At 55.7% G+C, this 27,242-nt stretch overlaps 8 protein-coding genes across 8 annotated transcripts; 5 read left to right on the top strand and 3 right to left on the bottom strand.

Moving 5' to 3' along the window:
* Window positions 1–785: 785 nt before the first annotated feature.
* On the top strand, window positions 786–4,216 carry INS49_013173 (uncharacterized protein; the record flags this gene model as incomplete). Its single annotated transcript, XM_043173873.1, has 2 exons — window positions 786–3,236; window positions 3,296–4,216. 2 exons carry the CDS (start codon window positions 786–788, stop codon window positions 4,214–4,216), a joined length of 3,372 nt encoding a protein of 1,123 aa, XP_043023170.1.
* Window positions 4,217–4,735: 519 nt separating this feature from the next.
* INS49_013172 (uncharacterized protein) lies at window positions 4,736–5,355 on the top strand (the record flags this gene model as incomplete). The annotated part of the gene is made up of 2 exons (XM_043173872.1): window positions 4,736–4,873; window positions 5,029–5,355. 2 exons carry the CDS (start codon window positions 4,736–4,738, stop codon window positions 5,353–5,355), a joined length of 465 nt encoding a protein of 154 aa, XP_043023169.1.
* A 1,638-nt stretch (window positions 5,356–6,993) lies between these two features.
* Window positions 6,994–10,283, bottom strand: INS49_013171 (uncharacterized protein; the record flags this gene model as incomplete). Its single annotated transcript, XM_043173871.1, has 5 exons — window positions 6,994–8,049; window positions 8,117–8,279; window positions 8,333–8,445; window positions 8,526–9,302; window positions 9,402–10,283. The coding sequence occupies 5 exons, from the start codon at window positions 10,281–10,283 to the stop codon at window positions 6,994–6,996; spliced, it is 2,991 nt and encodes a 996-aa protein (XP_043023168.1).
* Window positions 10,284–11,553: 1,270 nt separating this feature from the next.
* Window positions 11,554–13,866, bottom strand: INS49_013170 (uncharacterized protein; the record flags this gene model as incomplete). Its single annotated transcript, XM_043173870.1, has 3 exons — window positions 11,554–12,602; window positions 13,025–13,714; window positions 13,779–13,866. The coding sequence occupies 3 exons, from the start codon at window positions 13,864–13,866 to the stop codon at window positions 11,554–11,556; spliced, it is 1,827 nt and encodes a 608-aa protein (XP_043023167.1).
* A 2,959-nt stretch (window positions 13,867–16,825) lies between these two features.
* On the top strand, window positions 16,826–18,224 carry INS49_013169 (uncharacterized protein; the record flags this gene model as incomplete). Its single annotated transcript, XM_043173869.1, has 8 exons — window positions 16,826–16,877; window positions 17,323–17,342; window positions 17,422–17,456; window positions 17,514–17,527; window positions 17,596–17,610; window positions 17,675–17,802; window positions 17,855–18,008; window positions 18,076–18,224. 8 exons carry the CDS (start codon window positions 16,826–16,828, stop codon window positions 18,222–18,224), a joined length of 567 nt encoding a protein of 188 aa, XP_043023166.1.
* Window positions 18,225–19,348: 1,124 nt separating this feature from the next.
* Window positions 19,349–21,050, bottom strand: INS49_013168 (uncharacterized protein; the record flags this gene model as incomplete). The annotated part of the gene is made up of 3 exons (XM_043173868.1): window positions 19,349–20,088; window positions 20,146–20,728; window positions 20,898–21,050. 3 exons carry the CDS (start codon window positions 21,048–21,050, stop codon window positions 19,349–19,351), a joined length of 1,476 nt encoding a protein of 491 aa, XP_043023165.1.
* Window positions 21,051–23,008: 1,958 nt separating this feature from the next.
* On the top strand, window positions 23,009–24,626 carry INS49_013167 (uncharacterized protein; the record flags this gene model as incomplete). The annotated part of the gene is made up of 2 exons (XM_043173867.1): window positions 23,009–24,122; window positions 24,181–24,626. 2 exons carry the CDS (start codon window positions 23,009–23,011, stop codon window positions 24,624–24,626), a joined length of 1,560 nt encoding a protein of 519 aa, XP_043023164.1.
* A 498-nt stretch (window positions 24,627–25,124) lies between these two features.
* Window positions 25,125–26,538, top strand: INS49_013166 (uncharacterized protein; the record flags this gene model as incomplete). Its single annotated transcript, XM_043173866.1, has 3 exons — window positions 25,125–25,222; window positions 25,291–26,397; window positions 26,457–26,538. 3 exons carry the CDS (start codon window positions 25,125–25,127, stop codon window positions 26,536–26,538), a joined length of 1,287 nt encoding a protein of 428 aa, XP_043023163.1.
* Window positions 26,539–27,242: the final 704 nt, after the last annotated feature.

The following is a 27,242-nucleotide window of genomic DNA, read 5'->3' as shown; positions in this document are numbered from 1 at the left end:
GTTCCTGTAGTCCTAGTCTCAGTCTCGCTGGATGCTCGATATTGTAACCAGACTTCCACCTAGAAAGCTCATACCCCGGCTTGCCCCATCACTGCACCTGTGTCTGGCTGCCTCTACTGAGTGGCATATTCCTGGTATATTTGTGGTGAAGGGGGACTCCCCCTCCAAATCATATGACCTGAATACAGAGGACACAGAGGACAAGGACAGGTAAGAATGCAGAGAGCATGCTGCTCCTTGCGAGTGTGATCATTTGATAGTGAATGATCTTGCGTGCATTTTTGGTTCAGATCATAGATGATGCTAGGGCAAGTTGTTTGCTGTGAATGCAGCAAACATTTCATGAACAGGGTTGGGGGTTGTCAGTAGGAAGAAAGGGTACTTGGGTAAATGTTATCCTATTGTCTAACAATACAAGCAAATTGGGTGCAGTATGCAGCACCAGCCATGTACATGTACACATGGGGTTGGCCCGTGCGGCGAGCTTCAGTCGCGAATGGCAGCTTTGGAAAAGTCGCGTCCCCCAGCCCAGCTAGCGAGTCCTGGGCCGTGTTGCCCATCCCACTTCTTGCAGCACATTCAACATCAACAAACCCTTCACTCAGCCTGCCTGCCGGCCAGCCCAAGACCGAAACACGGGAATTGGTCGCTGGCTTCTCGCTGGTTTTCGGCCTGACGTCCATGTGAAATTGACTGACTAGGTTCTCCAAGCGTCGACAGTCAACAACTCAATCGGCCTTCCCTGAAGAGTGGTCTATTTGACGACCTGCCCAACTCAGCTCGCCATGTCTTTCAAAGTGCCCGATGACGACGATGAGAGCAGTCTGCTCTCCACCCCGGACCACAGCCGGTATGCTAAGGGAAAGGGCCTCTTCGACTTTGGCAATATGCCTTCCACAACACCGGCCGTCCCTCCCCCAGCGTCCCATGCGAGCAGCACCCCCGCCGGCACGCCTTCTGCCTCCTTCATGGGCAGCTCTTTGATGAAGGCTGTTGGTGCTAGTAACTCCAAGAACCCTTTCGCTCTGAGCGGCATGGATGACAAGACTCCTCCCGTCAAGAACCCATTCGCTGCTGCAGGCTCCGCTCCCAAGGCCAACCCCTTCGCACCTGCGCCTCCAAAGAATCTGTTCGCCGCAAAACAGAAATCGAAATCGAACGCTCCACTCGGCCGATCTGTCCGCTCCAGTACGACGCGCAAGCCTTCGCGGCTTAGGGAAGAAGTCCTGGACGACGACGAAGACGAAGAGGAGGATGTTGCGACAACCCGGAAAGGCGCAGGCTCGTTCCAGGTGGACTATGGAAACGACTCGGACGACGACTATGACGAGTCCGAGGAAGATGAGGACGAGGAGCTAGATGACGCGCCAGCCAGACCAACTCAAAACCGCTCAGCAAAGGCTTTCATGGAGGATTTCGACGGATACTCTGATGCCGAAGGAGAAGAAGAAGACGCAGGCGAGGGAGATATGTGGCTCGACATGGAGCACGACGAGAATGGCGAGGCAATGGATGTATCCGATCTGATGATGCTACAGACGCCAGCGGCGGACGAGAAAGTCTTCAGGGAGGCAGAAGGCATCTTCCGGGCCACTGCACAGCGATCAGGCGGACGGAGACATTCCTTCACGATCGCTTCAATCGCGAAGGACCTCTATAGCCAATCCAACTACGCGACAATAACCGAGCCGCCCGAGGTAATACTTGACACCGAGCGCTTGATCACCCGACTCTACAAGGATGGCGTGGGAGCGGAAGAAGATGACGAGAGGCTGGATGAGACCTTGGCCACCGTCTCGGGGAAGCTCATCGGCCTGTGGAAATCATATGTCGACACTCTTCCTCTGCAGTCTGAGGAGCACGCTGCTGAGATCGGCCCGGCACCTCAGTCCCTGCCATTCGAGAAGGCCACCTACGTTGCGACTCTTGCCCTGCAAATACATCACACCAGGACAGGCGAAGATGGCAGGGCGACGGAACCCCTCCCAGAGTCCCTGTTCCGCTGGCTTGCCGAGCACCACAATCCCTACCCGGCCCAGGTCCAAGAAGTTCTGCAATGCAGACCGTGTCCGGCCAGTCATAGTATGTTCTGGCCGACTGTGTGCATGGCCCTGCTCCGAGGCCAGGTCGCCGAGGCGCAGACGCTGTTGGAAAATGCAGGCTGGGGATCCGTCAAGGCTAACCGCCGGGGCGAATTGGAGTACTCTGGCCGCGCGCTTGACAACGTACGGTTTGCGGCTGAGGACACAATCAACATGCTGGAGCTCTGTCCTGGGAAGAAGGGGAACTGGGACATCTCGCATGACGACTGGAAGATCTTCCGTGTCAAGGCGCGGGGCGCATTGGATCAACTGCGGCGTTTCGCAGAAGGCAAGAACAGAATGGTTATTGACGACGAGATGTCGGATGGCTATCAGTCTCTGACCGCGGCAGCCAGGAAAGCAGAAAGCCAGGTTCCTTGGGAGATCTATGAAAATCTGAACGTCATCTTTGAGATTGCCCTTGGCGCTCAAGATGTGATCCTCGACACTGCGCAAGACTGGTGTGAGGCTACTATCGGCCTGTTCGGCTGGTGGGACGAAAAGCGAAACAATAAGAGTAACCGCCTGTCCAGGTCGCAGGCCCTCAGGATGGGGCCGCAAGCCTTGGGCTATGAAGGTTACATGGAACGGCTCGCTCACTCGTTCCAGACAGCTGTGGCGTCCGATTTCTCCTTCAACTCTCTGAACCCCGTTGAAGTTGGCATGGCCTGTGTCTTCGAGGACAACGCCAAGGCAGTCGTGGCTCTGCTGAGAACGTGGTCACTTCCTGTGGCTGCAGCGGTCGCAGAGATAGCTTCCCTCGGCCGCTGGCTGCCGCAGCACCAGCCATCGGCCCTTTACGCATTCGATGACCTGGATTTGGAGGACATGGAAGTCCTCGGAATCAACCCCACTGACCCGGACGAGACAGATGGGGTCAAGGACAACACACTGATCCAGTACGCGCAAGAGCTGTCAAACTACAAGGAGTTGACCTCGGTCAGGGACAACTCTGGTGTGTCACGAGACGGCTGGGAGGTCGCGATCCATGTGCTCGGTAGGATGGACTCGCCACAAAGGTCGGAGGAAACAGTTGGCGAGCTAGTTGAGAACATACTGGAGGAGATGGACGTCGAGTCCACCGAGATGGTGGACAAGGTGTGGAGGCTTCTCAACGAACTTGGCATGATCCAATTTGCCGAGCAGGTTGCAGAGGTAAGCCTGTCTCTTCCCAAGCCCAACGACTTTGTGACGGACAACTAACAAGACCATAGCACTTTGGTGACCTTTTGAAGGAGACATGCTTTCGCTACGGCGAGGCAATGTGGTACTACGCCCTGTCCCATCGACCAGCCAAAGTGCGAGATGTCATGCACTTCCTCATCGCCTACTCCCTCATCCAATCTGCCGCGTATCCGCCTGCCGCAGAGCTGGACGACCACCTGCGGCAGCTCCTCAAGCAGCGCAACACCACACTCGAACAATTGGCCAAGCAGGATCTTGAAGCAGCTGAGCTTCTCGGCAAGATGCTTGCCGGTTATGCCACGCTTCGCAAATTCTATGAGATCCGCGACGACGAGTCACTGCCCCTGGCAAGGCGGCAGAAGTCCGCCGCGGTAGCACTGACAATTGTGATTGCCTCTGCCGACGACAACATTCGTGGCGGTCTGTACGACGCATCGCGCGATGCAATCGTCGGCGAGGACTTTTTGCTGGCTCTGCTGGGCGAGGCGCTCATATTTGTCGACCACAGCCAGCGGGGCCCGGGCTCTCCACCGCTCATCACACTTGAGCAGCTCGATGTCCTGCTCAAGGCAGTCGAGGACCTCCAGACCGTGGGCAGCAGAGTTTATGAGACGTGCAAGGATTTTTTCCAGTTGGTGCTTGCATCTGCTCCCAAGCTTCTGAAGGGCTCCACGCCGGCGGATCTGATGAAGAAGTCAACGGAGAAGGGCAGCATGGTGCTGACGGGGAGCTCAATGCTGGCCTCGCAGCTGCACCGGTCTGTGGCTGGTGGATCACCGGGGAAGAACAGCGCAGTAGCACCGAAAGCAAATGCAAGGAGGGGCTGGGATTGGAGGTCTGGGCTGGACTACTCGACATCGGCGGAGCAGGTGTTGCGGATCCTGAGGCTAGGTCTGACAAAAGACCTGGCCAAACTGTGGCTCGTGGAGGCAGACGGCGGGATGCCGTGAGGAGCAAGGGAGTACGGATATGGCAGGTCGCTTTCTTTTTCAGAAGCATTGGAGGATCCAAAAGGCAGGCATTCCATAGCACGTAATGACTGTTGATAATGTATTTCATGAAGAGCAGGGAAGTGGCGCTGAAAGTTGAGTGATATTCTTGTTGGCGTCCTGTGGGGCCAAGACGGAAGTTGATGGCACGGCGTGATGCAACATCTGCCGTGCTCACACGTGAAGGCGACGGTTCGACCGGCCATCCCATGTCCAGAGGCAGAATGGACCTCCCCGTCGATGGGCGGGGGCTCGGGGTCCAGCGGACAGTCCCGAATCGACGAGTCCCGAACTTAAGACCGGAGTTATAGTTGGGCCACCAATACCCGCCTCGCGACAAAACATCAATCGGATAGGCAGACCCTGTTCCCTGACTCTCTGTTTTGCCCACTCACTCGTCCGTACCCAAGCAATTTATCAGCGAGGATCTGTTTTGGACCTGCCTCGTCACGACACACACATATACACTTTTCGCCCACCATGACGGCGCCGGCGGAACCACCCAGATACGTCTACAAGATCGTAGACACGGAGCCTCCGTTCCCCATTCCGGATGTATTCCCGCCGTCGGAGCTTGACAGGAAGGACGGCTTCATCCATCTGAGTGCGCCTTGGCAGGTGAGTCAGCCGAGTCCAAGCACCACCACCACCACCACCAGCATCATCGCACACTGCAGCCATAACACCCTCCATCCGTTGGCCGCCTCATCCTCATCCTCAAACCGCCCGCAACGGGCCGGCCCGCCCCACCTGCTACCTTGACTGACCACAAGAAAAACGCCGTGAGGAAAACACAGCTCCCCGTCACGGCAGACCTCTTCTTCAGCAGGCACACCACCCTCTGGGTGCTCAAGGTCCGGCTGGCCAGCATCGAGAGCTCGGTGCGGTGGGAGCCCCCGGCCGGCGGCGGCAGCAGCAACAGTGGCGAGGGGTACCCGCACCTGTACGGCAACCTGGGGCGGGCGGACGTCGAGTCCGTCGAGAGGTTTAAGCGGACCGCCGACGAGAGGGGCGTGTTCCAGGGGAGATGGAAGGACGTCTTCTCCGACTCAAGGTGGAGGGCCTGGGAGGAGGGGAAGGGCATGGCTGTGGAGGAGTAGGTTTGGAAGTTTAAAGCGGGTGTCATAGAGAGGGAGAGGTGCATATATATATGCACGTATGTATGCCCTTCACTTCACCCAAGGGGCGAACAAGCAATTCTTACCTCACGGATGTGGTTACTGCGTGTCTGTCTGCCATGCTCATGCTCACCCAGACTGGCCGAGCTGATGTCCAGTTCTACATAGACTATCGAAGCATGGAAAATGCTAATGGCTTCTCAATCTGCCCATGGCTGACTTCCATAATTCCACCTGTGCGTGCAGCTACAACTCTCACCCGCCCGTATTCCTGCCAGGAACGCGGCGGTGGGGAGTGGATAGCATCTAGGGGCGGAGGGACAACGGTCAAGGGCACAACTGAAACAGACCGAACCCGTCGTCTTCATGGAAGGGGGCAGTGGTCCGTGGCTCAGGACGGACTTTCCATCCTTGCAGCCAGCGCACATTCTCGCAGGCAAACAGAACTCTAACCTGCCTCGACCGTCTGCTCCAGTGGACAAACTGACAGTCTGATTTACTTCGTCCGCCCCGTCTCACGTTCAATCTTTTAGTCCTGCTGGTGTTGAGCATCTACCCTTACACATCATCACATGGCTGCAAAGATTCTTTGACTTCGTGACTTCTCTTTTTTACAACAAACAACGTCATCCCCATCCTCAAGGCTGGAATCGCTATGCATCCCTCACCCACCCACTATCACAGCCAAATGCTCCAAGTCAAACCTGGTTTGCTCGCCAGTACGCCTTGGATCTTCACTTCTCATGGGCACTTAACCCAAAGGACCTTCACTGTCCCGCATGCCGGCCCCATCCCATCCGGCTTCCAATTTTAAATACTTGACACGTGCCTTGTCTGGTTCCTCGAGTCTCCCGCAACTCGCTCGCGGGGTGTCCACCCGCCTGTAAGATCACGCAAATCAGCCAGGTGACTTGACAGGTTTTCGCAACCCAGCCTTGCCAGTATGTTGATCCGTGGCTATTAGCTGACTTTGCATTTTCCCCCCTCTGCCTCTATTCCAACCTTACCGTGCCCCTCGTCTTCCCTCGTTCTGGGACAACTTCCACAGTCCAGCCTCCGCCCACATCCCAATGGGTCAATGCTGGGTTCGATCCTCGACTCCCTTCTCTGGTTTGTACGAGTGTTAGCTTGGGCCCGTTTGCCTTTCCACAGCCGTATCGGATGAGTGGCTCCCTTCAATCCCAGCTGTTTCAGCGCTTGCCGAGCAGGCCCGAACATCCGCGAGCGCGTGCTCCGGTCGGTCAGCCGCGTTCAAGTTGACTGAAGCGGCACTCCCATCGCACAGGGATCTCTGTCCCCATGGACGCCGTCGCGTCCTCGGATGTGTTCATTGTTCCTGGAACCATCCCCAGGCTTTCAGTGGAGGTCACAAGGGCCTCAGCCGCTGCTGATCCGCAATCACTTGTATCCCCTGATGTATTGGCGTCTAACATCGTCAGCTACGATGGCTATTGCCCAAGACCCCTGGGCCTTGATGACCTCGAGAGCAGCTTCCCTCAGTCCCAACATCGTTCGCAGGGTGCTCGCCCGCCGCTAACATCCATCCATTGCCGCTCCCAGGGGCAGTCTCAGCACAGCCATGGTGGCCAACCTGGGCGTGGCGCCTGCGATGGCCGACTTCTAGTTCCACAACTGATAGAACAGCAGATATGCGACCTTGTTGTGGTCCTTGTGGTCCCGGACAGGCTTGCTCTTGGGCGTGCTGGTGCCAGATGAGCTCCCGTTGACGCCACTGCTGTATTTCTTTGTGCCATTCGCGCCAGGACCGACTTGCTTCCAGTCACCGTCGTTGTCTGTAGCATCATCGTCACCCATGGCGGCGAAGCGGTTGTTGCTCGAATCGTTGACCCTCTCGTGCTTGGTGGCAGCGGCAGTCTTTTGGTTCGCTTCCTCGACCCCTCCCTCTGCGACAGCCTCACCACTGATGCGGGTAATGATAGTGTCATCGAACCGCAGCCATTCCTGGCCGTCCTGGCGAAGAGCATCAACGGTGTAATGACCGCTAGTGACACTCGCACCATGATGATAGACCACACCAGTGAGTTTATACCTGGGAAGATCGCGGCCTCCAGCCAGCAACCTGTTGCGGGTCTGTCTTGAAAGAATTTCCTGCGGCATCTCGAATTCCAGGGGGTAGCGTACCACCTTCCAAGTCTTTTCGGCTTCACCTCCGTTTACATAGAAGCGTTTGAGGTGCATGATTAGGATGGGTGGCAGGGTTTCTATCAGTGTCTGCTTCGTTCCGTTGACCTCAATACCTTGGGAGTTTTTCGATGTAATAGGTTCGGATCGGTGGAAGTACTTCAGTGCATCTATGACTGTCTTGATCGACGGGTCGTCAATGGCGAGCGAGAGGTTTTGATACGCGTTGTATGTGACGGACTCCTTGCGCGAGAGTCTGAGGACTTCTCGGTGTTGACCAGAGAAAATCTTGCTGATGGGATTCGGGATGGTGGCGGGCCCTGATCTTTGGCTGACGGCAAGGCGCTGGCGCTGTCCCACCTCGGTCCAATCATCTGATGCATCAACGCCACCGTTGATATCATGCTGATCGAGTGAGGCCTGATCAGAGCCCGACGCGAAAGTCGCAGAGTCTCTGATCATTCTTTCGCACTCCTCTTCGAGACCATTCAGTAGGAGCATGAGGAACTCAGGGGCGTCATGTTGAGAGCCCGGCTTGATGCATGTTAGCCACGAAGTGATTTTCAAAAGGGCAAGCTCTGCTAGCCAATATACCACTCACCTTCACGGTGTTGAAACGCTCCAGCTCCCTAACAACCTTGTAGACGCCGTTTGGCGCAAAAGCCTTACCCAGAAGATGGTGATCCTCAGGTTTCAGCTTCCTTTGCAATTGGTCGGGACTATCAGCAGAATTAATTGGCCGAAAATCCGAGATGAATCCGATCCTACATGGCGGTCAGCTAGTTTACACATGCAACTCATTGGACTTTGGACTCACATGGCATCGATCAAAGGTGTCTTTGACGACGACTTGAAACTGTGAACAACGTTCTTGCGAACTTGGTCCAGGAAGTTGTAAAATGGTGTGCAGAAAAGGAGCAATTGCAGGACCTGCGGACAATGTCTCTGTGAGTATGTACTGTGCTGTATTGCAAATCGAAAACTGTACTCGGACGAATCGACCAACTTACCGAGTTCATGTAGCAATCCGTGCCAGTATTCTTCAGACCACTAGGTTCGATAAAGTGAATTGGGCCACTGTTCCCCGCTTCGAAGGACTTGAGGGCTTCAGCCAAGGAAGCAGAGCTAGACTTGGCCGATGCCGCTGCGCCAATGACCTCGGATGAGGCGTTGTCACCAGTTGCTATACCGTTCAACTCGGGCTGGCCCTGCGCAGCTGGCTTCGAGACTGTGCGTCCTTTCGCGATAGCGGCCCAGGATTTTGGAGCGGCCGGCGGGGCGGGTTTCTCCTCCTGCTTTGGTTCTTCGGGGGCTTCGGTCTGGTCTTTGGGTTTGTCATCTTGTTTGACAGTCTCTTCTTGGCCGACTGTCGGTTTGGTACGATCGACGGCGCCGTCCTTGGGCAGGGCAGGAAGAACTGGCAGTGCCGGGACTGCACTGCGGGTTGTGGTCTTTGGTGGCTGTATGGATGCTGAGACAGACGTGGTTTTTTGAAGCGGTGAGCGTTGGGCCGTTGGTTCTGGCGTGCTTGTTGTCGATGCATCTGTAGCGACATTGAGTGTAGACGATGTCGTTTCCGTCAAGCTGGAGTCATCTCGCTCGTCGTTTGCGGCGGGCTTTTCGGATGAAGCTCGGGTTTCAACAGTTTCCGCTGCCGCAAGACCTGCGGAGACTTCTGACTGTGGAACTTGTGGTGTGTCCGTTGTCGTAGCCTGCGAAGCCTTCTTCCTCCTTCTGGGCTTGCTCCTCTTAGGCCACTCGTCAAGGGGGTGGGTAGACCAAGGAATCTGGAGACAATTAGTACAGTTCTGCGTCAATTGCAGGGCTCGGAGCGTGAGAGCAGCCGGTAGCTGCAGTATCGCCCATTCCGTATTCTTGAGACTTACTTGATGCCACGTGCGTCCAGGCTGGGGCTCGATGGGGCTATAGACCGGCGACGTTGGCTGAGATGCTACCTGAGTACCAGCGCTTGACGGTACTGATTGGTATGTAGGCTTCGGCACTTCCTGTTGAGGCTCTGTTGAGGCAAGTCCATGCTCTGAGGGTTGAGGATAGAAGTAATAGGGGTCTGAGGTCGCTTCTCCATTGTCGGGCTGGGCGGACGACGGTGACTGGTTCACGGGTGTCTCGGTGGGTATTGGAACGGATGGCACCGGAGCGGCCTGCGGGGCGGGATTGAAGACTGGCGGAGTCGGCTGCGGAGGAGGAACGACGGGTGGGATGGGAACGACATCAGGGGACTGGACTGCGGCCATCGGAGGTGGCGGCGGGTAAGGGGTGTTGATAGAAGGAGACTGAGGCAATTGGTAATGAGGAACAGAGGCGCCAGGGTACCATGACTGCATGGGCATATGCTGCTGGGCGTAGTAGTGTTGTTGGTGTTGCGGATGGCCGTACGCCGCAGGCATGACGCCGTTCTGGTTGTAGTGGTAGCCCATGTATGGCTGCTGATTGGGATAGCCATACATGCCATTGTATCCTTGCTGAGGGTAGGAGCCGTACATGTGTGGAGAGAACTGAGAGGGCTGAGCCTGGGCCTGGACCTGTTGCTGTGCGTAGTAGTTCTGAGGTTGGGCAGGGTGGGAATACTGTTGTGCCCTGCCGCGACCTCGGGACTGGGGGTACTGCGACGGGTACAAGGCTCGGCCGCCGTTCGGGACGGGGCTTCCTCCCATGTTGTATGAAGGCTGAGCCCCGTGGCCTCCGTGGCCGCCGTGGCCTCCGCCCGGCATGGCTGGTGACCCAGCCGGCAGATGACCGTTACTCATCTTGCCGGCTTGGGAGGTATTGTTTCGCCGGCGCGATCACTAGCCGGCTCGTCGTCAGGGTGGCCGGAGCAGCAGACACGGAGCTTGTCGTGAGATGCCACAGCGGGGATATCCAGCCTTGCTTGGAAGCACAGGCCGGTCTTAAGGGTTCGACCGTATAGACGTCGTGCGATGCGACTCGGCCAGAGCCGTTTGCCAGCGCGAGAAATCTGGGCAGAAGTCTCGGTTAGCTCAAGATCCTCGTGCCGGCTGGCTGGCTGTTTGCGACAGGCAGCTTGACGGGTGGGTTTTGCATTTGTCACTCACAGTTTATCAGGTGCTGGTCTGCCCTTGGAACGGCGAGATGGCTGGGCGAGGTAATGGCCAGATGTGTTGTGATGCGAGAGAGCCTTTGGCCGGCTGCACGCAGTCAGAGGCTGAGAGCAATCAGTCACTCCGAATGATGTTGTTGCGGACTGCTGCGGGCTCGGCCACAAAATTTGGGAGGGAGCACAGTGACAGGGTACCAAGGTCGCAGCATTGGAACTTGGAAGAGCTCGGGTCACCCGGCGATCCCTGCCCTTCAGGACTGTCCTTGGTCGGACCCGGGCACCACATAGTCTACTGCACCAATTGGTTCTATGGACCAGCACCTAGCTGCTAGCTCACCCCAGCTCTTATTAATCCAGGTAGGGAACTGGCAGGGGGAGGGCCTCAGGTACCACCACCCACGAGTCTGGCCCCGGTCATAGTCCAGATGTCTCCTTTCAGAGACAATCCAAGACAGCCCACACTATCTAGGCTAGGCACACGTGCTGTCAGTGTATCACCATTGCTGACTGATGATAAAGAATCACTCTTGACATGCAACATTGAGGTTGGTTTGCTGCTAAGGTTGGGTTGAGGCCTAAAATTGTTCTCACTTAGCTTTGTTTGTTAAAATGCCTCTAGACCACCTTCATTTAGGATAAACAAGGATGTGCTACAAAATCCGCAGAGGCTACGTAGCCAGTGCAGCCCTACTCCTCAGAGAGGGAGAAGGTATACCAGGTACCGTACTGGAAGAACGAATGCACCGTTGAACCACAAAGAACGTGGTTTGTACCACCCTCAGTGACAACCATATGGCGCAGATGGGTCCATATATTCTCCGAAGCCACTTGACGCCTTCGCTACACCACCACCGAGTCTCCAAGCAGAGGTTACTACACGGGTCACCCACCGCCACACGCCTGTTCAGCAAATCAAGCAACTTTGAAGCCAGCCAGCCAAGATCTCAACAATCAACTCGTCAACGACCATCCTCGTCCCGGAACAGCCACCTCCCGCCGGGCCTCATCGCCTCCCGGTACCTCTCATTCACCAACGCCTTCTGGATCTCTTCCCCTTGTCTCCTCTCCTCCGCCCTTTCTTGCGTGCTGGGGAACTCCACCGTCCAGAAACCCGGCGGGCTCGGCATCCTGGAATATCTCTGCCGATGCCGCCCGAACTTGCTCGACAGCTCCCACGTCTTGGCCAGAAGCCACGTTTCCTCCTTTTCGTCGCGCGTCATGCTGCCCAATTTGTACGCATCGTCCCCGAGGTAGTTCTCGAGCAGTTTGATGTCTTCCGCACGGGTGGTGACCGAGGGGCCGATAGTTGAGCGTTCGGCCTTGGCAAAGGACCGAAATGTCTTGCCGCAGCAGTTGAGGTCGGTGCAGCCGGACAGAGCTGAGCGTGCTTCTCTACCCCGGACGACTTCGTCATAGACATAAGTGAGTCCATCATTATGACTCGGATTAGGCTTGAAGTCCTCGGGTCTCAGCGTGTCCATCTGTCTTTGGCGCAGAGGCACCTTCTCTCTGTCTGTCAGTCGCCCTCGGGGCATGTCATCACGTATAATCGAGGGCCTCTTTGGGGCACGTCCTCGGGCCGAATTTGTTTTGTTCGGCGTTGCGCTTGCGGCCTTCTGCTGCACCGGTGTGGCCAATATTTCTTTAGGTGACAGTTTCTTGCCGTGAGGAAGCTCGCGCCGGGCAGGGACCCGGAGAGCATCGTCGAGATCATCTTCTGGGGCAGGCTGGAGGCCCTGCACTCTGTGAGAAGCGGGTTGGATCTTGGGTTTTGGAGTCCTGACGGACGGCGAGTTGAGCAAAGCGTCCAGGCGGCCTTTAGCCACTCGACGCTGAACAGTAGTCATGTCGGCATCTCCGTCCTCTGCGAGATCTCTAATCCCCAGGCCGAGGTGGAATACCGTACGGCTATGTGGCTGTTGTTCATTAGGGTTTCCCGATGCTGAAGTACGAGCCACAGCCTCGTGGGACGCTGGGGCGCGGTCCGAATTTCGTATGTTCCCAGGGCCTATTGCTGGCGTTGGGAGCGTCTCGGTTGCAGCGGGCGGCGCAGGTGTGTCGTGTGAGGGAAAACCAGTCGCTCTAAACACGCGGTCGCCATCTTCACTTGCGTGTTGCTGGGGTTTCCCCAACCCCCTGCGTTTCTTGGGAGTTGGGATATGTATATCCTCCTCAAAGTCGAACTCTCGGTAGGTGCGAATACGTGTATCTCTCCGGTACATTCAGGGCCTGAACTGCTGTGTTCAGACTTGATCCTCTGCACTTGTTTGTTCTTAGGCTCGTCTTCTCGGTCACGTCTCCTTTTGTGGACTGGTCTTTCGGACACAAATACCGGTCCATCCGATGATAATTCGACTTTTATGGCAACACTCGAACTGTGCTCTCGTCGCTCAGGGAGCTTCGGAAGCTCGGGTGGCTCAGCGGCAGGACCGTTCTCGGGAGTGATGGCCTCATATACGTCCTCTGTCAGATTTCCTGGGTCTTCGGTGCCAGTCTGTGCTCCCGTGTTTGCATATCTCGAAATAGTGAGACATGTCGATGGATCTCGTGCCGCATTGGTCGAACTCTCGAAGCTCGAGTCTGGACTTGGCCTCCTCGGCTCGTCCACGCTGACATCCAGACGTTCGTCATCAGTCAGTGGTCCAATACCAGCCGTATCTGCGTGTACCTCCGAGAAGTTTTTGGACTGGCACTGGGCAAGTCTCTTCCGCAGTCTTTCGATGATTGCTTTCTGCTTGTCCGAAGCCTCTGCCCACTTGTCGATCTGCTCGATCCTTTGCCGTAGCACTGACTTGTACTTGTCCCGGGATTTCTCAAGGATGTTGTACTTTGCATGAAGTTTGTTGTATTCCTTCTCGTAATCTACTGCTTCGGCACCAAGTCGGGATCCGGGGGTTGCAGTTCGAGAGGCGGCAAGTTTGTTCGGGGATAATTCGCCCAGTGGTAGTCGCTTCTTGGGGGGTGTTGTTTCTGGGGCTTGGTGGGACTCGAGGAGCTCTTGTAATTGTTTTCTCAGAGATTCGTTGTCTCGTTGTAGCTGAGTGGCGTTGGCGGCGTGGTCTTGAAGCCGTCGCAGCTCCCCCAACAGCTCTTCATGTCTGCGATCACGCTCTTGTAGCTCTAAAGATCAAAATCAGTAAGAGAAACAGCTAGGAGACCTTTTTGTACAAGCTCGTTTGCATACCGGCTTTTGCGCCCTCCTCGATTTTGTTAAACGCGTCAACCAAAGCCTCCTGAATGGCAGACTTGCCATCCTGCAGCCAGGTCGACATCCCCAACTCCCCACTACTCAGGACGTGCAGGACATTGAGTGTTGAGCCCGTGTCTTGGACTGGTTGGTACGAAGGTGAGCCGGGACCAATATCATTCCAAGCTTTGCATTGAATGAAGGACGAGAGGCTGCCGAAGCGGTGTTGGAGCGTGGACCTCCTTGACGCGTGCTTATCACGACGCGCTTCTGTGAGATGGAACGCCTTGTCACATGAGCCAAGTTCCGGCTGTCGGTCACCTCTTAGGCTGGAACGCTGGCGGGCAGGGGTCGGGCTGCAAGGGCCAGCCGGCTGTGGACCCTGCTGCCTTTTCATCCGTCCCACCTGTTCACAAGATGGACATCGGTACATATCAAATAGTCTGTGCGACATAGACGACACAATGACCGAGAGAACGCCTCCCGGCCTCTCCTCTTCGTATACGGTAAATCTTTTGTCTTCACGGTGCTTGACTCTTTGAGGTGGTCAAGTTGCCGTTTTAAGAATCAAGGCGATCCAAGCTCAATTGGGTGTCGAAGTCTTCATGCCATTTCCTATGGCGTAAAGCTCTACTGGAGCCCGTTTTCGTAATGGCGTTCAACAGCCCCCGAGATGCTTCATAGCCAACCAGGCTGCAAATGTCGTGTCAGGCTAACCCGGTCGGTCTTTGGCCCGCCTGACCGCAGGTTCAGACAATTGCACCGGGCTGGGCGACAACTTTGAGGCATGGTAGCGTAGGGGTTTGGCTCCTAGTGTTGTCCTACAGTGCCTATCCGGAACACAGTCCCCCGACGGCGTCGTGGCACCAAACACCAGTTTGATCCGGCTTGCCACCCTCTGGATCCTGCAGCCGCTAGATACAGGTGCAGACGCTGTGTCTGGCCAGCTCTGGCACGTCATTACGGTTGTTTTCGGCGCACATAGTATCCGAGGGTCTGGAACGACCGTCTGGGCGCATGGGCGAGCAAATCGCACGAGTGTCCAACCCAAGGCAAGGCGGTCAAGAATTGAAGCGGTGCATAGGCTAAACAGACAAAGCGGTTGTTCGAGAAGGCTTCGGCGGGCACACTATCCCCTACACTACCGTCCAGTCTACCGGACAGTGTCGCCAACGGCACAACGGTTATACCAGTGAGGAGAGAATGAGCGAGCCGATGAGTGTAGGGGCGTACTGTCAATGACACTGGCCAGTGGCAAGTCTCTCTCAGTCGATTACAAACAGATGAGACAGGAGCCTTTCTCATATTGAATTCCCGGTTCTACTACCAGTGCCCAAAGATGCTACTTGGAAATATCTGGTGAGTTTCTCCTCGTTTCCATGGAGGAGTTGATAGTGGTCGCCCGGTATGCTTGTTCTCAAAGTCAATTCCCAGCACTTGGATAGCTCAGATGCAAATCCTAGATTTCCCAAGGGACTCAAGGCGTGCACAACCACAACCACGATTATGCCAATGCTCAGCTAACAACCCAACCCATCACCAGTAGCCCAGCTGGGCAAGTCCATTCTCACGTGGTGCCTCCAGGTCTGCAACATGCAGGGGATGGTGACACCCTGCGGCCAGTGCCACAGCCCGTGATGAGCATTGGTGTCTACTGAGGAGAGAGATCTCAGATAGATGCAGGGGTTGCTGCCCCACCTTCTACTTCTGGAAAGATGGCATTGTCAAAAAGCCTGAGGAAAAGGCTGTGCCTGTCATGTCACTGCCCAGTGGTCAGAGGGAAAGCAGAGCTTGTGGGGCGATTGCAGCCAGGGCTCAGAACTCCCAGCCAGTTTGGGACCCTTCACTGTATGCCATATATCTACAGGGCCTGTTCATGTCTTCTTGCCTTCTTGCCATCTTGCTTGGTCATCAGCAGACCAGCTAGCCTTCTCTGTGTATCTCAATCACCCTCCTCCCTCATGTGATGGACATCCTGGCAACTTGGGTGTCTCTTGATGAGCAGCCGGGCTTGGGGAACATTTCCCACATGCCTAGGTACAGTTGCCTTGTGTCACCACCGCAGTCAGGCCGGCCTCCAGATAGATGGCTGCCAATCCCAAGGGTCCCAGTCCGTGGCCTGTCTGCAGGTCTTGGTGTTGATAACCGCCCTGCCTGTCTGCCCGCCAGGTGGATTGCCTGGCCCAGTTGCCCTCTTTGGCCTGTCACACAGGGTCTTCCAATCTCTGCAAGGACCACCCTGTCAGGTGGATGCGGAAATTCACTTCCTCGGCCCTCCTGGCCCTCCTGTGCTGTGCTGTATGCAGGAGAAGTGATTCCCTGTCTAGCCCCTCTCTGTGTGCTCCAAGGCTGGAGTACTTTGTGCCCAAGTACTCTGTGCTTTTTTCCCAGCACTTCCCCCCGCCCGATCAACCTGATCTACTTGCTTGCTTGTCCTTGTTGTAGAAATATTTCCTTGTAGCCCCTTCTCGAGCCAGGCCAGCAGAAGATTTGTTTGCATGTCACACAAATCTAATTTGCCTGTCTCACATCTTTCCTGCCTACGCCTTGCCTTGCCCTCACCCTCACCACTTCTACTCACCTACTCATTCACTGGACCCAGGAACCCCTCTCACTCATCTTATTTCTCCATCAACATCAACCACCTTTGTAACAGAACCTGCCATCTCAAGAAAGGAATATCTGCCGTCGCATCCTGCACGTGCCTCGAGGCTCTAGACTCAGTACTTTCGGCTCAAACGGTATGTAACCAATGGCATCCCCGACCTGGACGGAGGAAAATTCGATTCGTACCTGCCCCACTCACACGGCAAACGGTTTTCACCCCACCCTCCACCTTTTTGCCCTTCCCTTGCCTTCCCAGACTTTGTCCTGGCCTGCGTCCTTCCAACTCCAAACCCCCAACGCCAGATTTGAAAACCTCACTTCTCTCCTACCACCTTTTCATAATCAAATTATTCGCTGACTAGACTCTCACCTGCTCATCTCAGGCCTCCCTCACTCACTCTCAAATACCAATCCCCAACCCCAACCAACCAACAATCATGGATGCCAGCAACTTCGGCGGCGGCGCTGCTCCTCGCGCCTGCTACAGCTGTAAGTTGGACCCCGTACCTGTACCTGAATCTTGCCCACGCATGCTGCCCTGGCCTCCATCCCCAGAGCCCAAGTCCAATGCACATCCAAGTGGTCTCGTGACCTCGTGGCCTCGTGTCGGCGGCATTGCAACCCTCGTCCCTTTACCCCAACTCTATGGCCTCGTCACCGTCGTCTATGCAGCCCATGGCCGCTGGCCGTCCTGATTGTGCGCCCCAAGCTTGTGGCGCAAACACACTTGATCGTTCGCCCGCCGTCTGCACAGCCGGGCCCAATGCGCTGGTACACTTGTGTGCGCTTTGGCTTTCTCCACTCCACACTGCTCCTTGGCTCTGTTCGCAGCGACCCAATTCTAAGAGCTCATCTCCAGGGCACAAAAATGTACCCTTCTATTTCGTTCACGTTGGCGTGGTGTGTTGAGAGATCTGACGAGAATGCGATTTAGGCGGTGCCACCGATCACCAGGTATGCATGGTCACAAACCAGGGCGGATGAGGTCGAGGACGTGTCATGTCGTCGCGGATACTGACAACACCCCTTACAGGCTCGCGAGTGCCCTACCCGTGGACCCGCCAAGTGGTAAGTGCCTGTCCATGCCCGAAGGCCAGACGCGACGAATACTAATCATGTTTCTAGCTACAACTGCGGAGGTGAGACCTACGAGCACCTTGCAGCGATGTTGGGTTCCAATGCTGACTATCATTTTTCTTGTCATCAGCTGAGGGTCACATGAGTGAGTTTCTTGGTCTCTCCCCTGTGGAAGCGCTGAGAGCAGCATGTTGATGATCACATTGCAGGCCGTGAATGCCCGGAGGGTGCTAAGGACACCAAGACCTGCTACCGCTGCGGTCAGGCCGGCCATATCTCTCGTGACTGCCAGTCCGCTGGCCAGTCCGGTGGCGGTGGCGGCCAGGACTGCTACAAGGTTAGTTTCTGCCGTGCAGTCAGCGCAAACGGACGTCGCTAAATATTTCCAGTGCGGTGAGGTTGGACACATCGCTCGCAACTGCCCCCAGAACGGCGGCTACGGTGGTGGATACGGCGGTGGTCGTGGCGGCTACGGCGGTGGCTACGGCGCCGGCGGTGGCCAGAAGACTTGCTACAGCTGCGGTGGCATTGGCCACATGTCTCGTGAGTCTCTTTTCTGCTTGGCCGAATATACGGCTTCCAGATCGGTAACTGACGTCTACCCCAACAGGTGACTGCGTCAACGGCTCCAAGTGCTACAACTGCGGCGAGAACGGTCACTTCTCTCGCGACTGCCCCAAGGGCACCTCCACCGGCGAGAAGATCTGCTACAAGTGCCAGCAGCCTGGCCACATCCAGTCCGAGTGCCCCTCCGCCTAAGTGAGCTGCGGCATACAGACGACTACATAAGCTTACAACCGGCCTGGTACTGTCAAGCAGAAGCGTCTTGACTGCCATTGATGATGGAGGAAGGTTGTGGATTCGCGATGGGATGCGAAGTTGCGGCTCCAGTGTGGAGCGGTGCTTGGGACCTGTGGTGACGATGGTCGTCTGGATACCCCGGATCATGATGTGATGGCTCTTTCTTCTGCTCTTTGGAACTTGTTCTGCGACACCGGTACCGACACTTGGCGTCAATCGCCAAACTACGACTCGAGGAATGGCCCTGGTCTTCTGAGATGCAACGGGCTTCGGGGATTTTCGTCCACAAAAAAAAAATCGGTCTTGACTTTCATACGGACTTCGGCATAATGACTTGCTTCTTTACTCAAAAAATCGGGAACACATGGCACGGCAATGGACTCTGCACTCTAGTTGAGATAACCTACTCATAGGCTCTTGGTAGAGAAAATTGATGACACAAGCAACTTTGTTTGCATGACGGTTTGAAAAGAGGAAAGGAAAAGGTCCTTGGTCACATTGTTCGGCGCATGAATTACCGACGATGATCTAGTGCGATTTGCATTTACGCGTACGGAGATGTCAGCCTGCAATTTCCGAACGCTACCATACTTGGACTCCAGAAGATGACCATTGGTCATATCGTCTGGAAAAGCAGACAGACTGCTGGGGTAGCTGTGTACGACTTGTGTTCAAGGAACGCCGTGCCATTAGCTCCGGGATAGCATCGAGGGCCATTTGTGAATGTCTTCGCGAGTGACGTAACAACCAAAGCACACAACTCTGTATCTACTTGGACCCCGTTTCTCTCTAACCCACTCTATAGTAAGGTCTTCTACTCTGCCCTCTGGCAGTGCCAGCCCGGGTAGAGTTCAATATCAAAGGACCCACGTCTGCGTCCGCGCCTGGTTAATCAACGTTCCCATGAGCGGCCTCGGGATCACCACTGCTGTCAGTGACAGCCGCGTACCGCCCGCGCACTTCTGCCAGCCGCCTGCCAACGCTCTCACCACTCCAGTACGCTCCCGTCGCCGTGCCCAGCGCCACAAAAGGCGAGGTGTGCTCGCCTGCCAGCCACACGCCCCTGTCCTTCCAGCCCTCCCTCATCGTCTTGATGTCCTCGTCACCTCCCGCAGGCCGACCTGGAAGTTGCTGTAGGAGCCGTTGCCAGCGAGATTGTCGGCCAGCCAGGTGGTGGCGTAGCTGCAGACGGGCTGACAGTCCGGGGATTCGGCGGAGTAGTTGGGCAGCTTGGTGTAGTAAGGGCTGAAGAAGCTGTAGAGGAACTTGTCCCTCTCCTGCGGGGACGGGAGCGACTTGACGGTGCTGACGATGTGGGCTGACTGCGCGCCGTAGATGTAGAACAGGAGGGTCGGGTGCGATACTTCCGGTCCAAGAGAGGCAAGTTCAACAACCTCTATAGTCCAGCGGTTCGGGTTTGTGTCCGGTGCGAAGCGTGGAGAGAGCCACTGGGCAAAACCTTGGACTTTGCGGCCCCCGTTGTTTGGGTCCGGATCCAGCCAGAAGGCCTTGGGGAAGGAGATGTATACCTTCTCCAGGCAGCCGTAGCTGATGCTGTTGATGGCCTTGGTGAGGCTGGGTGGGAGGGCCGGCTCAAAGGCCTGGGGGTTCTTCTGTAGCCAGCCCAAGGGGCAGGTGACAACGAGCTCGTCGAAGGAAAGCTGAGTGCCGCTGGATAGTGTCACATTAACGGGCTCTTCCGGAGAAGGCCGTGCATGGATCCTGTGCACGAGGGTGTTGTAGTTGATCGTTGCACCTTTGAGAGCTGGTGCAGCGATATGGGCGAGGATCTTTGCATACGTGCCGGAGCAGTAGAGGTTCTCTGGGATTCTTCTTTCAGTGACGATTCACTGAATGAAATGAAGGGAGGACGACTTACCGCCTTCTATACACTCCTCTAGCCAGAAGAATTTCAAGCTCTGTCTCTCAACCGGGCTGCCTACAAACGCACCCCACAGGTCGGCCATCTGCAGCACAATGTCCCTTTTTCGTTGCCAGTTTTCCGTTGACTCGGGTATCAGCTCTTTCAGTGTCGCCTTGAAGAAGTCAAGCAAGCTCTCGCTGGGGTCGATCTCGGCTGAGTTCTTGTTCGAGTGCTTGAACGCCGCCTGGACAATATCCCACATCATCTCTGAGTATCTCTCACCATCTTTGAGATTGTAGAGCTCGCCGTCCTCGTTGAAGACATAAGAACCGGTATCCCAGCTCCCCAAGGCCGTGTGTGTCTCCTTGGCGATGTCTAGGATAGAATTGTTGTCGGTGCCGTGAACCCAGTTGGGACCTACATCAACCGTGATACCGTTGGCCAAGCTATCCTGGTATAATCGGCCGCCTATCCTGTCACGGCCCTCGAGAATGGTCACCCGAAAGCCGTGCTGGAGAAGAATATCTGCGCTGCGCAGACCGGCTAGTCCAGCACCGATGATGCCGACGTGGGGTGTCTGGCCATGCTGAGCGGATTCCTATTCTCATGATCAGCAATAAATCTCGCATTGTTTTGCGTAATCCCCCGGCAGTGGGAGCCGAGTTAGTAGAGAAACAGGTGTGGGTGGTACGAAGCCAAGTGCAGCCGCGAGCTTCAAGATGCTCATTGATGCAGCATAGTAGATAGTCTATAGGGCGTTGGCTCACCCTTGTCTTTGGACCCATGGTCTGCACCGGCCTGTCGAACTGGTTTGGGTTGAGCCCGGATATTGTTTGGCAGTGTATCGACTTCAGATCAAGATAGATCCGGGACATGTGCCGTAGGGTTGGACTAGTGCACGTCATTGAATAAGCATCCATGTTGGGCTGATGAACTGGAATCCACGAGGGGAAAGGTGTACTGAAATGAAAACAAGAATAACACGATGGGTTGTTGTCCGAAGCTGGCCATATGAAGGAGCGATGCTCCTACCGCGTGGTTGCAATACGTGTGGGAGGGCAGGAGGACAGCCGGGTAAAGTGCAGAAGGTGCGTTACAGCAGCAACACCAGACAGAGCACAATAGATTATTACAGAGCGTGGCGAGTGGATTTCAGCGGCGTCACTTGAGCAGCACGCAGAATCGAGAAATAATGACCTTGAACTTCAAGCACACAGTAGGGGGAAAACTGGCTGTCTTGAATCGTATCGTAGAGTGGAGGATCAAGTCACGGAGCGAATGAAGTGAAGTGTGCCATGCCCACGTGCAGCCTTGGGACGGCCAGCCAGCACTGCCGGCCCTGCGCCGCCCCGAAAGAGCACATTCAAGACATGCCCGCTGTCGATGAAGTCCCTGGTTTCTCACGGGAACATGTCCCATAAGGGGTCCAGCCCTGAATATCAGTGCCTTCTGCATCAGTCGATCCAGCCATCTCGGGTTCGAGACAATGCCCAGGCCATGCGGCCGAAAGAGCTGTCAATTGGAGCAGGAGCTGTAGCTGTGCTGCAATGTAGGCATCTGGAGTGGCGAAGAGGCGTGTAAGCGAGCAGGCCGGCCTCGACCGTGATCGGCAAAGAAAGACCAAGAAATGTCTAACACGTAGATCGGTCGATACTTTGGGTTGAGCCTGTCCAGATGTGGTTTTGCGCGTGGGGGAGCGATCTGGGGCCTAGACAAGGGCCGGAGGGTGGTGGGATGGGGATATGCATAGGCAAAACGCAGTATGGCAGGATTGGGTAACGGGCTTGGAAGGGAATTAGTCATGAAGCGTACCGTTGCTGGAGCACATATATGCGGCAGGGGATGGCCGTTGACCTGCGAAGGATGCGCATAGACCTCTGTTGGATGTCTATCTGGGAGAGCTCAGCGTCGGCCAGTCTGGTCAGCGTGCTGTGTAAGGCGAGCCGAGAAAATCGACAGGTGGGTCAGCAGGCAGGGTAGGTTATCTCAAGGTGGAGTCCGCAAAATGCTTGGATGCTCAAGTTTGTACTACCTGCGGCCCTCTAGATAGACAAGAACAAGCAGGGACTGTGTTCTACCCAACCTCCAGCAACGACGGATATAAGGAGGATGTCCGAGTACTTCGACGGCCTGCAGCCTCCTCTCCCCAAAGCATGAAAACTCAATTCGTCCTTCCCGAGCCAGGTTCGCAAGCTGTCGGTGGGACCACCCAGTCCGTCCTCGATCGACTCCACTCGACCACCACTCTACTGTAGCATACTAATAGCGGCAGGTCTGGTCTCCATGTCGAACCATCAGGGGGAAATTCCATCTTCGACAGAGCCACGATCCGGGGGACAGTGGACTAGTAATAAGGGGCCTTGCAAAGTAGTGTAGGAGCAGGGTGAAAATGCCCCACCACCGTTCACATGCCCGTAAGCAGGGGCCCAGCGCCGGTCTGGGGAAGCTCAGAGGGCGTGGCCAATGGGATGGAACGCAAATGCAATCCCCTGGGTCCCTTGGGACCAGCTTCCCCGGCCCAAGCACTGCCATCCATGCTGCCCCATCTCCAAGGGCCAGCTATCCAGTCTGAGCCGAGGCAACTTGGCTCATTCCGCAAGGGTCACCCGCCCGACCAAGGCCGCGCCATGCCGTCTGGTAATCAGCATCGTCTTCGTCCTGGCGGTGTCTGTCTCGTCCTCTACTGTAATTCTTCTCCTCCTTCCTCTCTTCCTCCTTACTTTTCTTCCATCCTCAGCCCTGTATACCGTCCATTGAGGAGCCAGCGCTGAACTCCTTCCTTCGTCCTGTCCCTCCTCAATCTTTTCCCACCATCAAGTCCCCCTAGACCCTCGGCCCTCGAGTGCCTTGTCTCGCAGAGCTCACAACAACTTCCACCATGGGATCCGTAGCCGCGCCAAAGACCTTCACCCGTGATCAGGTCAAGAAGGAGGGAAACACAGAGGACCAAGTGCTGTTTATCATCGACAGCAAAGTCTACGATGTCTCCGACTTCCTCGATGCCCACCCTGGCGGCGAGGCCGTGCTGCGCCAGGTCGCTGGCACGGACGCCACCGATGCCTTCTACAATCTCCACCGTCACGAAGTCTTGACTGGCAAGTATGCCGAGCTGGCCGTCGGTACTATCGAAGGCGAGAAGCCCCAGGTAGTCAACCCAGGCCCGGGGGAGCTTTCCAAGGTCCCTTATGCCGAACCACTTTGGTTGTCCGAACCCTTCAAGAACCCGTACTACAACGACAGTCATCGGAGGCTGCAGAAGGCCATCAGGAAATTCACCGATCTGCACGTCACTCCCGAGGCACAGGCGAAAGAGAAGGATGGCACATATATCAGCCAAGAGCTCATCGATCTCATGTCCAAAGAAGGCGTTCTTCACATGCGCCTCGGGCCTGGCAAGCACCTTCAGTCCGCGCCCTCACTGCTGGGTGGTGCGGTAAAGCCGGAGGAATTCGACTATTTCCACGATCTCATCATTGGCCAGGAACTGGTACGGTCGTCAGCTAGAGGCTTCCAAGATGGGAACATGGCAGGAATGACTATCGGGTTGACAGCTGTTCTCAACTTCGCCAACGACGAGGCTTTCAAGAAGAAGATTGCGGATGAGGTGTTCAGTGGCAAGAAGAAGATTTGTCTGGCAATCACTGAGGCTTTCGCGGGTAGTGATGTCGCCCGTCTGAGGACGACCGCGAAGAAGACGCCTGACGGCAAGCACTACATTGTGAACGGAACCAAGAAGTGGATCACCAATGGTGTCTTTAGCGATTACTTCGTTACTGGCGTGCAGACCGACAAGGGTCTGAGCGTTCTGCTCATCGAGAGAGGCGAGGGCGTCGAGACCAAGCTGATCAAGACGAGCTACTCTACTGCTGCCGGAACGACCTTTATCACCTTCGACAATGTCAAGGTGCCGGTGGAGAACCTGCTTGGCAAGGAGAACCAGGGTATCTATGTGATTCTCAGCAACTTTAACCACGAGCGTTGGACTATGTGCTGTAAGTTTGGCCAATATATGCGAGAGTTGCGAGCACCAGACTAACTCATCGTCTTCAGGCGGTACCGTACGATACTCACGGACCATTGTTGAAGAGAGTCTCAAGTGGGCGCACCAGAGATTAGTTTTTGGCAAGCGGCTCATCGACCAGCCGGTCATTCGTCTCAAGTTGGCCAAGATGATCGCCCTGGTCGAAGCTCATCAGTCGTGGCTGGAAACCATCACCTACCAGATGTGCAACATGCCTTACTCTCAACAGTCCAAGCACCTTGGTGGACCGATCGGCTTGCTCAAGATGAGCGTTACGCGGATGGCCCACGAGATTGCTGATGAATCAGTGCAGATCTGGGGTGGGCGAGGGCTGACACAGTCAGGTATGGGCAGGACAATTGAGAACTTCAACCGAGGGTACAAGTTTGATGCCATTCTGGGAGGCGCAGAAGAGGTCTTGGGCGACCTCGGTGTTCGGCAGGCCATGAAGTTCTTTCCAAAAGAGCGATTGTAAATTATCAGAGGAATGTAGTCTATACCTAGGTATTGATCAGGATCTAGATTATAGATACTCTTTTATCTTTGGCGCGTGTATGCTGATTATTTTCAGGACCATTCGACGTGGTTGACACCAATGAATACGAATCTTGGTCAAGTTGGGTCCCTTCAGATATCACCAAGCACACGCATCTACACGGTTGACTACCTGCGAACGTAACCCCCACCGCTGCTGACTCAGCATGTGAATGGGAGCGGAACGATGCAAGTCATTACTGCCCCACCAAACTTTTGAGTCGCCCGCGGTGCGCTTGAGTCACCCGCGCTCTTTCGAAAGTTCAATCCTCAGAAGCTGATCTTACTTCTTCTGCACGCCACCCTCTTGACCAATTTGCGACAGAGAAAGTCACAATCAAGTTTTTGTGTGAGAACGACTCCTTTAAAGACCAACCCACCGATCCTACGCCAAATACCCACGCAAACACCTCGCGCCGGCTGCAACGAGCTTGCGGCCATGGCAGCACCACAAAAGGGACATGCGCCGAACCTCGAGAAGTTCCTCAAGTCGCTTAAGGGGCGACCGCTGGATGCTTCGATAGAGTCCTTAATATCGTATGTATATCGCAAGTCCAGAGCTGTCTCTCAAAGCTACAGCTAACAAACAACTCCCTTCCCTGCAGTCTCCTCAAGCGGAGACAAATCACCGGTGCCGACAAATGCGCGATCGCAACAGCCCACATCCTCCTCCACGTCGTTGCAAAGTCAAAGTGGACCGGTGTCGACCAGCTCCTTGACCGGGTCGAGAGGGTTGGCCGGAAGCTCGTTCTCGCGCGGCCTCAAGAGCTGGTTATTGGCAACGTTGTGCGCCGCGTCTTGGGTCTCATTCGCGACGAGGCCGAGGAGGACCGCGGCGGCAATGGCGATGACTCCATGTCTGACGTTTCGGCCCTACCTGGTGACGAGCCGAATGTGGCCTCTGCAGATGCCTCGCCCCCGTCTCGACCAGTCCCTCGCATGGGCCTGCTCACTTCCACCAGTTCCTTCCACGCCCCGCAGTCCATGTTCAATCTGCTCGCCAACTCGCCCAAGCTGGATAGGAGCTCGGCAGGGTCGCCCTTTGGAAGGGGCTCTGGCGCTTCCACCCCCATGTCACACGCGCAAGTCGCCAACAACTCGGCTCTACGTTCGGAGGTCATTGATGGTATTGAGGAAATCAAGGACGAGATCAGTCAGGTGGATGACCAGATTGCAAGCTTCGCCGAGGTCCAGATACACCCGGGGCACCACGTCTTGGTCTACAAGCCAAGCCCAACAGTCGAGAGGTTCTTGATTGCGGCCGCGAAGAGGAGGAAATTCACCGTCTTCATCGCCGGTGCAACGATTCCGAAGGCATCTGAGGAGTCTCCATACGCGACGTTGCGCAAGCAGCTGAGCAAGTTCGGTGTAAATACGATCAACATCTCGGGAAGCGGCATCACTGCGTACATGGCAAGTATCAATGTGGTGATCCTCGATGCTCAGGCTGTGACCGCGAACGGCTCAGTCATCGCTGTCGGAGGCGCTGCAGTGGTCGCAAGGGCTGCCCGCGAATATAGCAAGACAGTGATCGTGCTGGGCGGCGTGTTCAAGCTCTGCCCTGAGGACGAGCCAGACCTGGATGCACTCGTCCAGGTCGGAAGCCCCATGGACCTGGTCGGTTACGACGGCCACATGGTCGACATTGATGTCGAGACCACAACCTCCGAGTACATTGTTCCAGACTTGGTCGACATCTACATCACAAACCTGTGAGTGCACAACAGTCCTAAGTTTGCGCTCGCCAACACTCCGCTGACTATCGACCTAGGGGACCACATTCTCGAGACCATCTCCAAGGTGTTGTTGCTGACCACTATAAAATCGAAGACGTGGACTTCCTGATCCAGTGACATCAGTCATCATGAGACAAGGCAACGAAGGGCACGAACTGCAGATTGGACGCGACAGCTTTACAAACCATCTGCGGTTTCTGAACATTTTTATTGGCCTGGACGGAGAACACGCGCGGCATTGGAAGCCCAGAGAATGCTTTAAAGGTTCTACAAGTCCTTTGCAACATCCCTCTAGCCTTCAGAGCCTCGGGTGCTGCCTTGCGGGGCCGCGTCAGCTCGGACTTAGCAGGCAGCTGGTTGCGGTAGGAGTCATGACGGGGGTGGGGGAAGGCCAAGAGCTATTGGAGAGCTGTGACGCGGGCGAACCGCCCGGCCCACTGCTTGGTGTAAGACGGCCTAAATCCCTCCTGGGTGTAAAGCCTAAGCGAACGGCCTCCACCAAAACAGGGGCCTCCCATACGCGGATGCACGCAACTGCAGGTTGTCCAGTGAGCTTATCGAGACATCATGGGGTCCTTACACGGCTCGGTGCCGAGGAACGACGACGTGAGGCATGCCATCCGAGTTGGTGAGGGCTGTGTGACGGCGCAGTCATAGTCCACTGAACAGGACAGCAGCGGGGCACAACATCTGATTGCAGTAGTTGAAGAAAGGACGACCCCTCCAAGCTGAGTTGTCATCCACGCCATCAATTCCAAGACTAATTCCTTCAACATTCCCGAATCGCCGGTTCCCATCAGTTTTCAAGTGACTTGTGCAGA

This window comes from Diaporthe citri (assembly GCF_014595645.1).
Source record: "Diaporthe citri strain NFHF-8-4 chromosome Unknown scaffold_6, whole genome shotgun sequence".
Lineage (NCBI taxonomy): Eukaryota > Fungi > Ascomycota > Sordariomycetes > Diaporthales > Diaporthaceae > Diaporthe > Diaporthe citri.
Note: the sequence above shows the minus strand (reverse complement) of the source record. Positions and strands in the feature narration are given on the sequence as shown.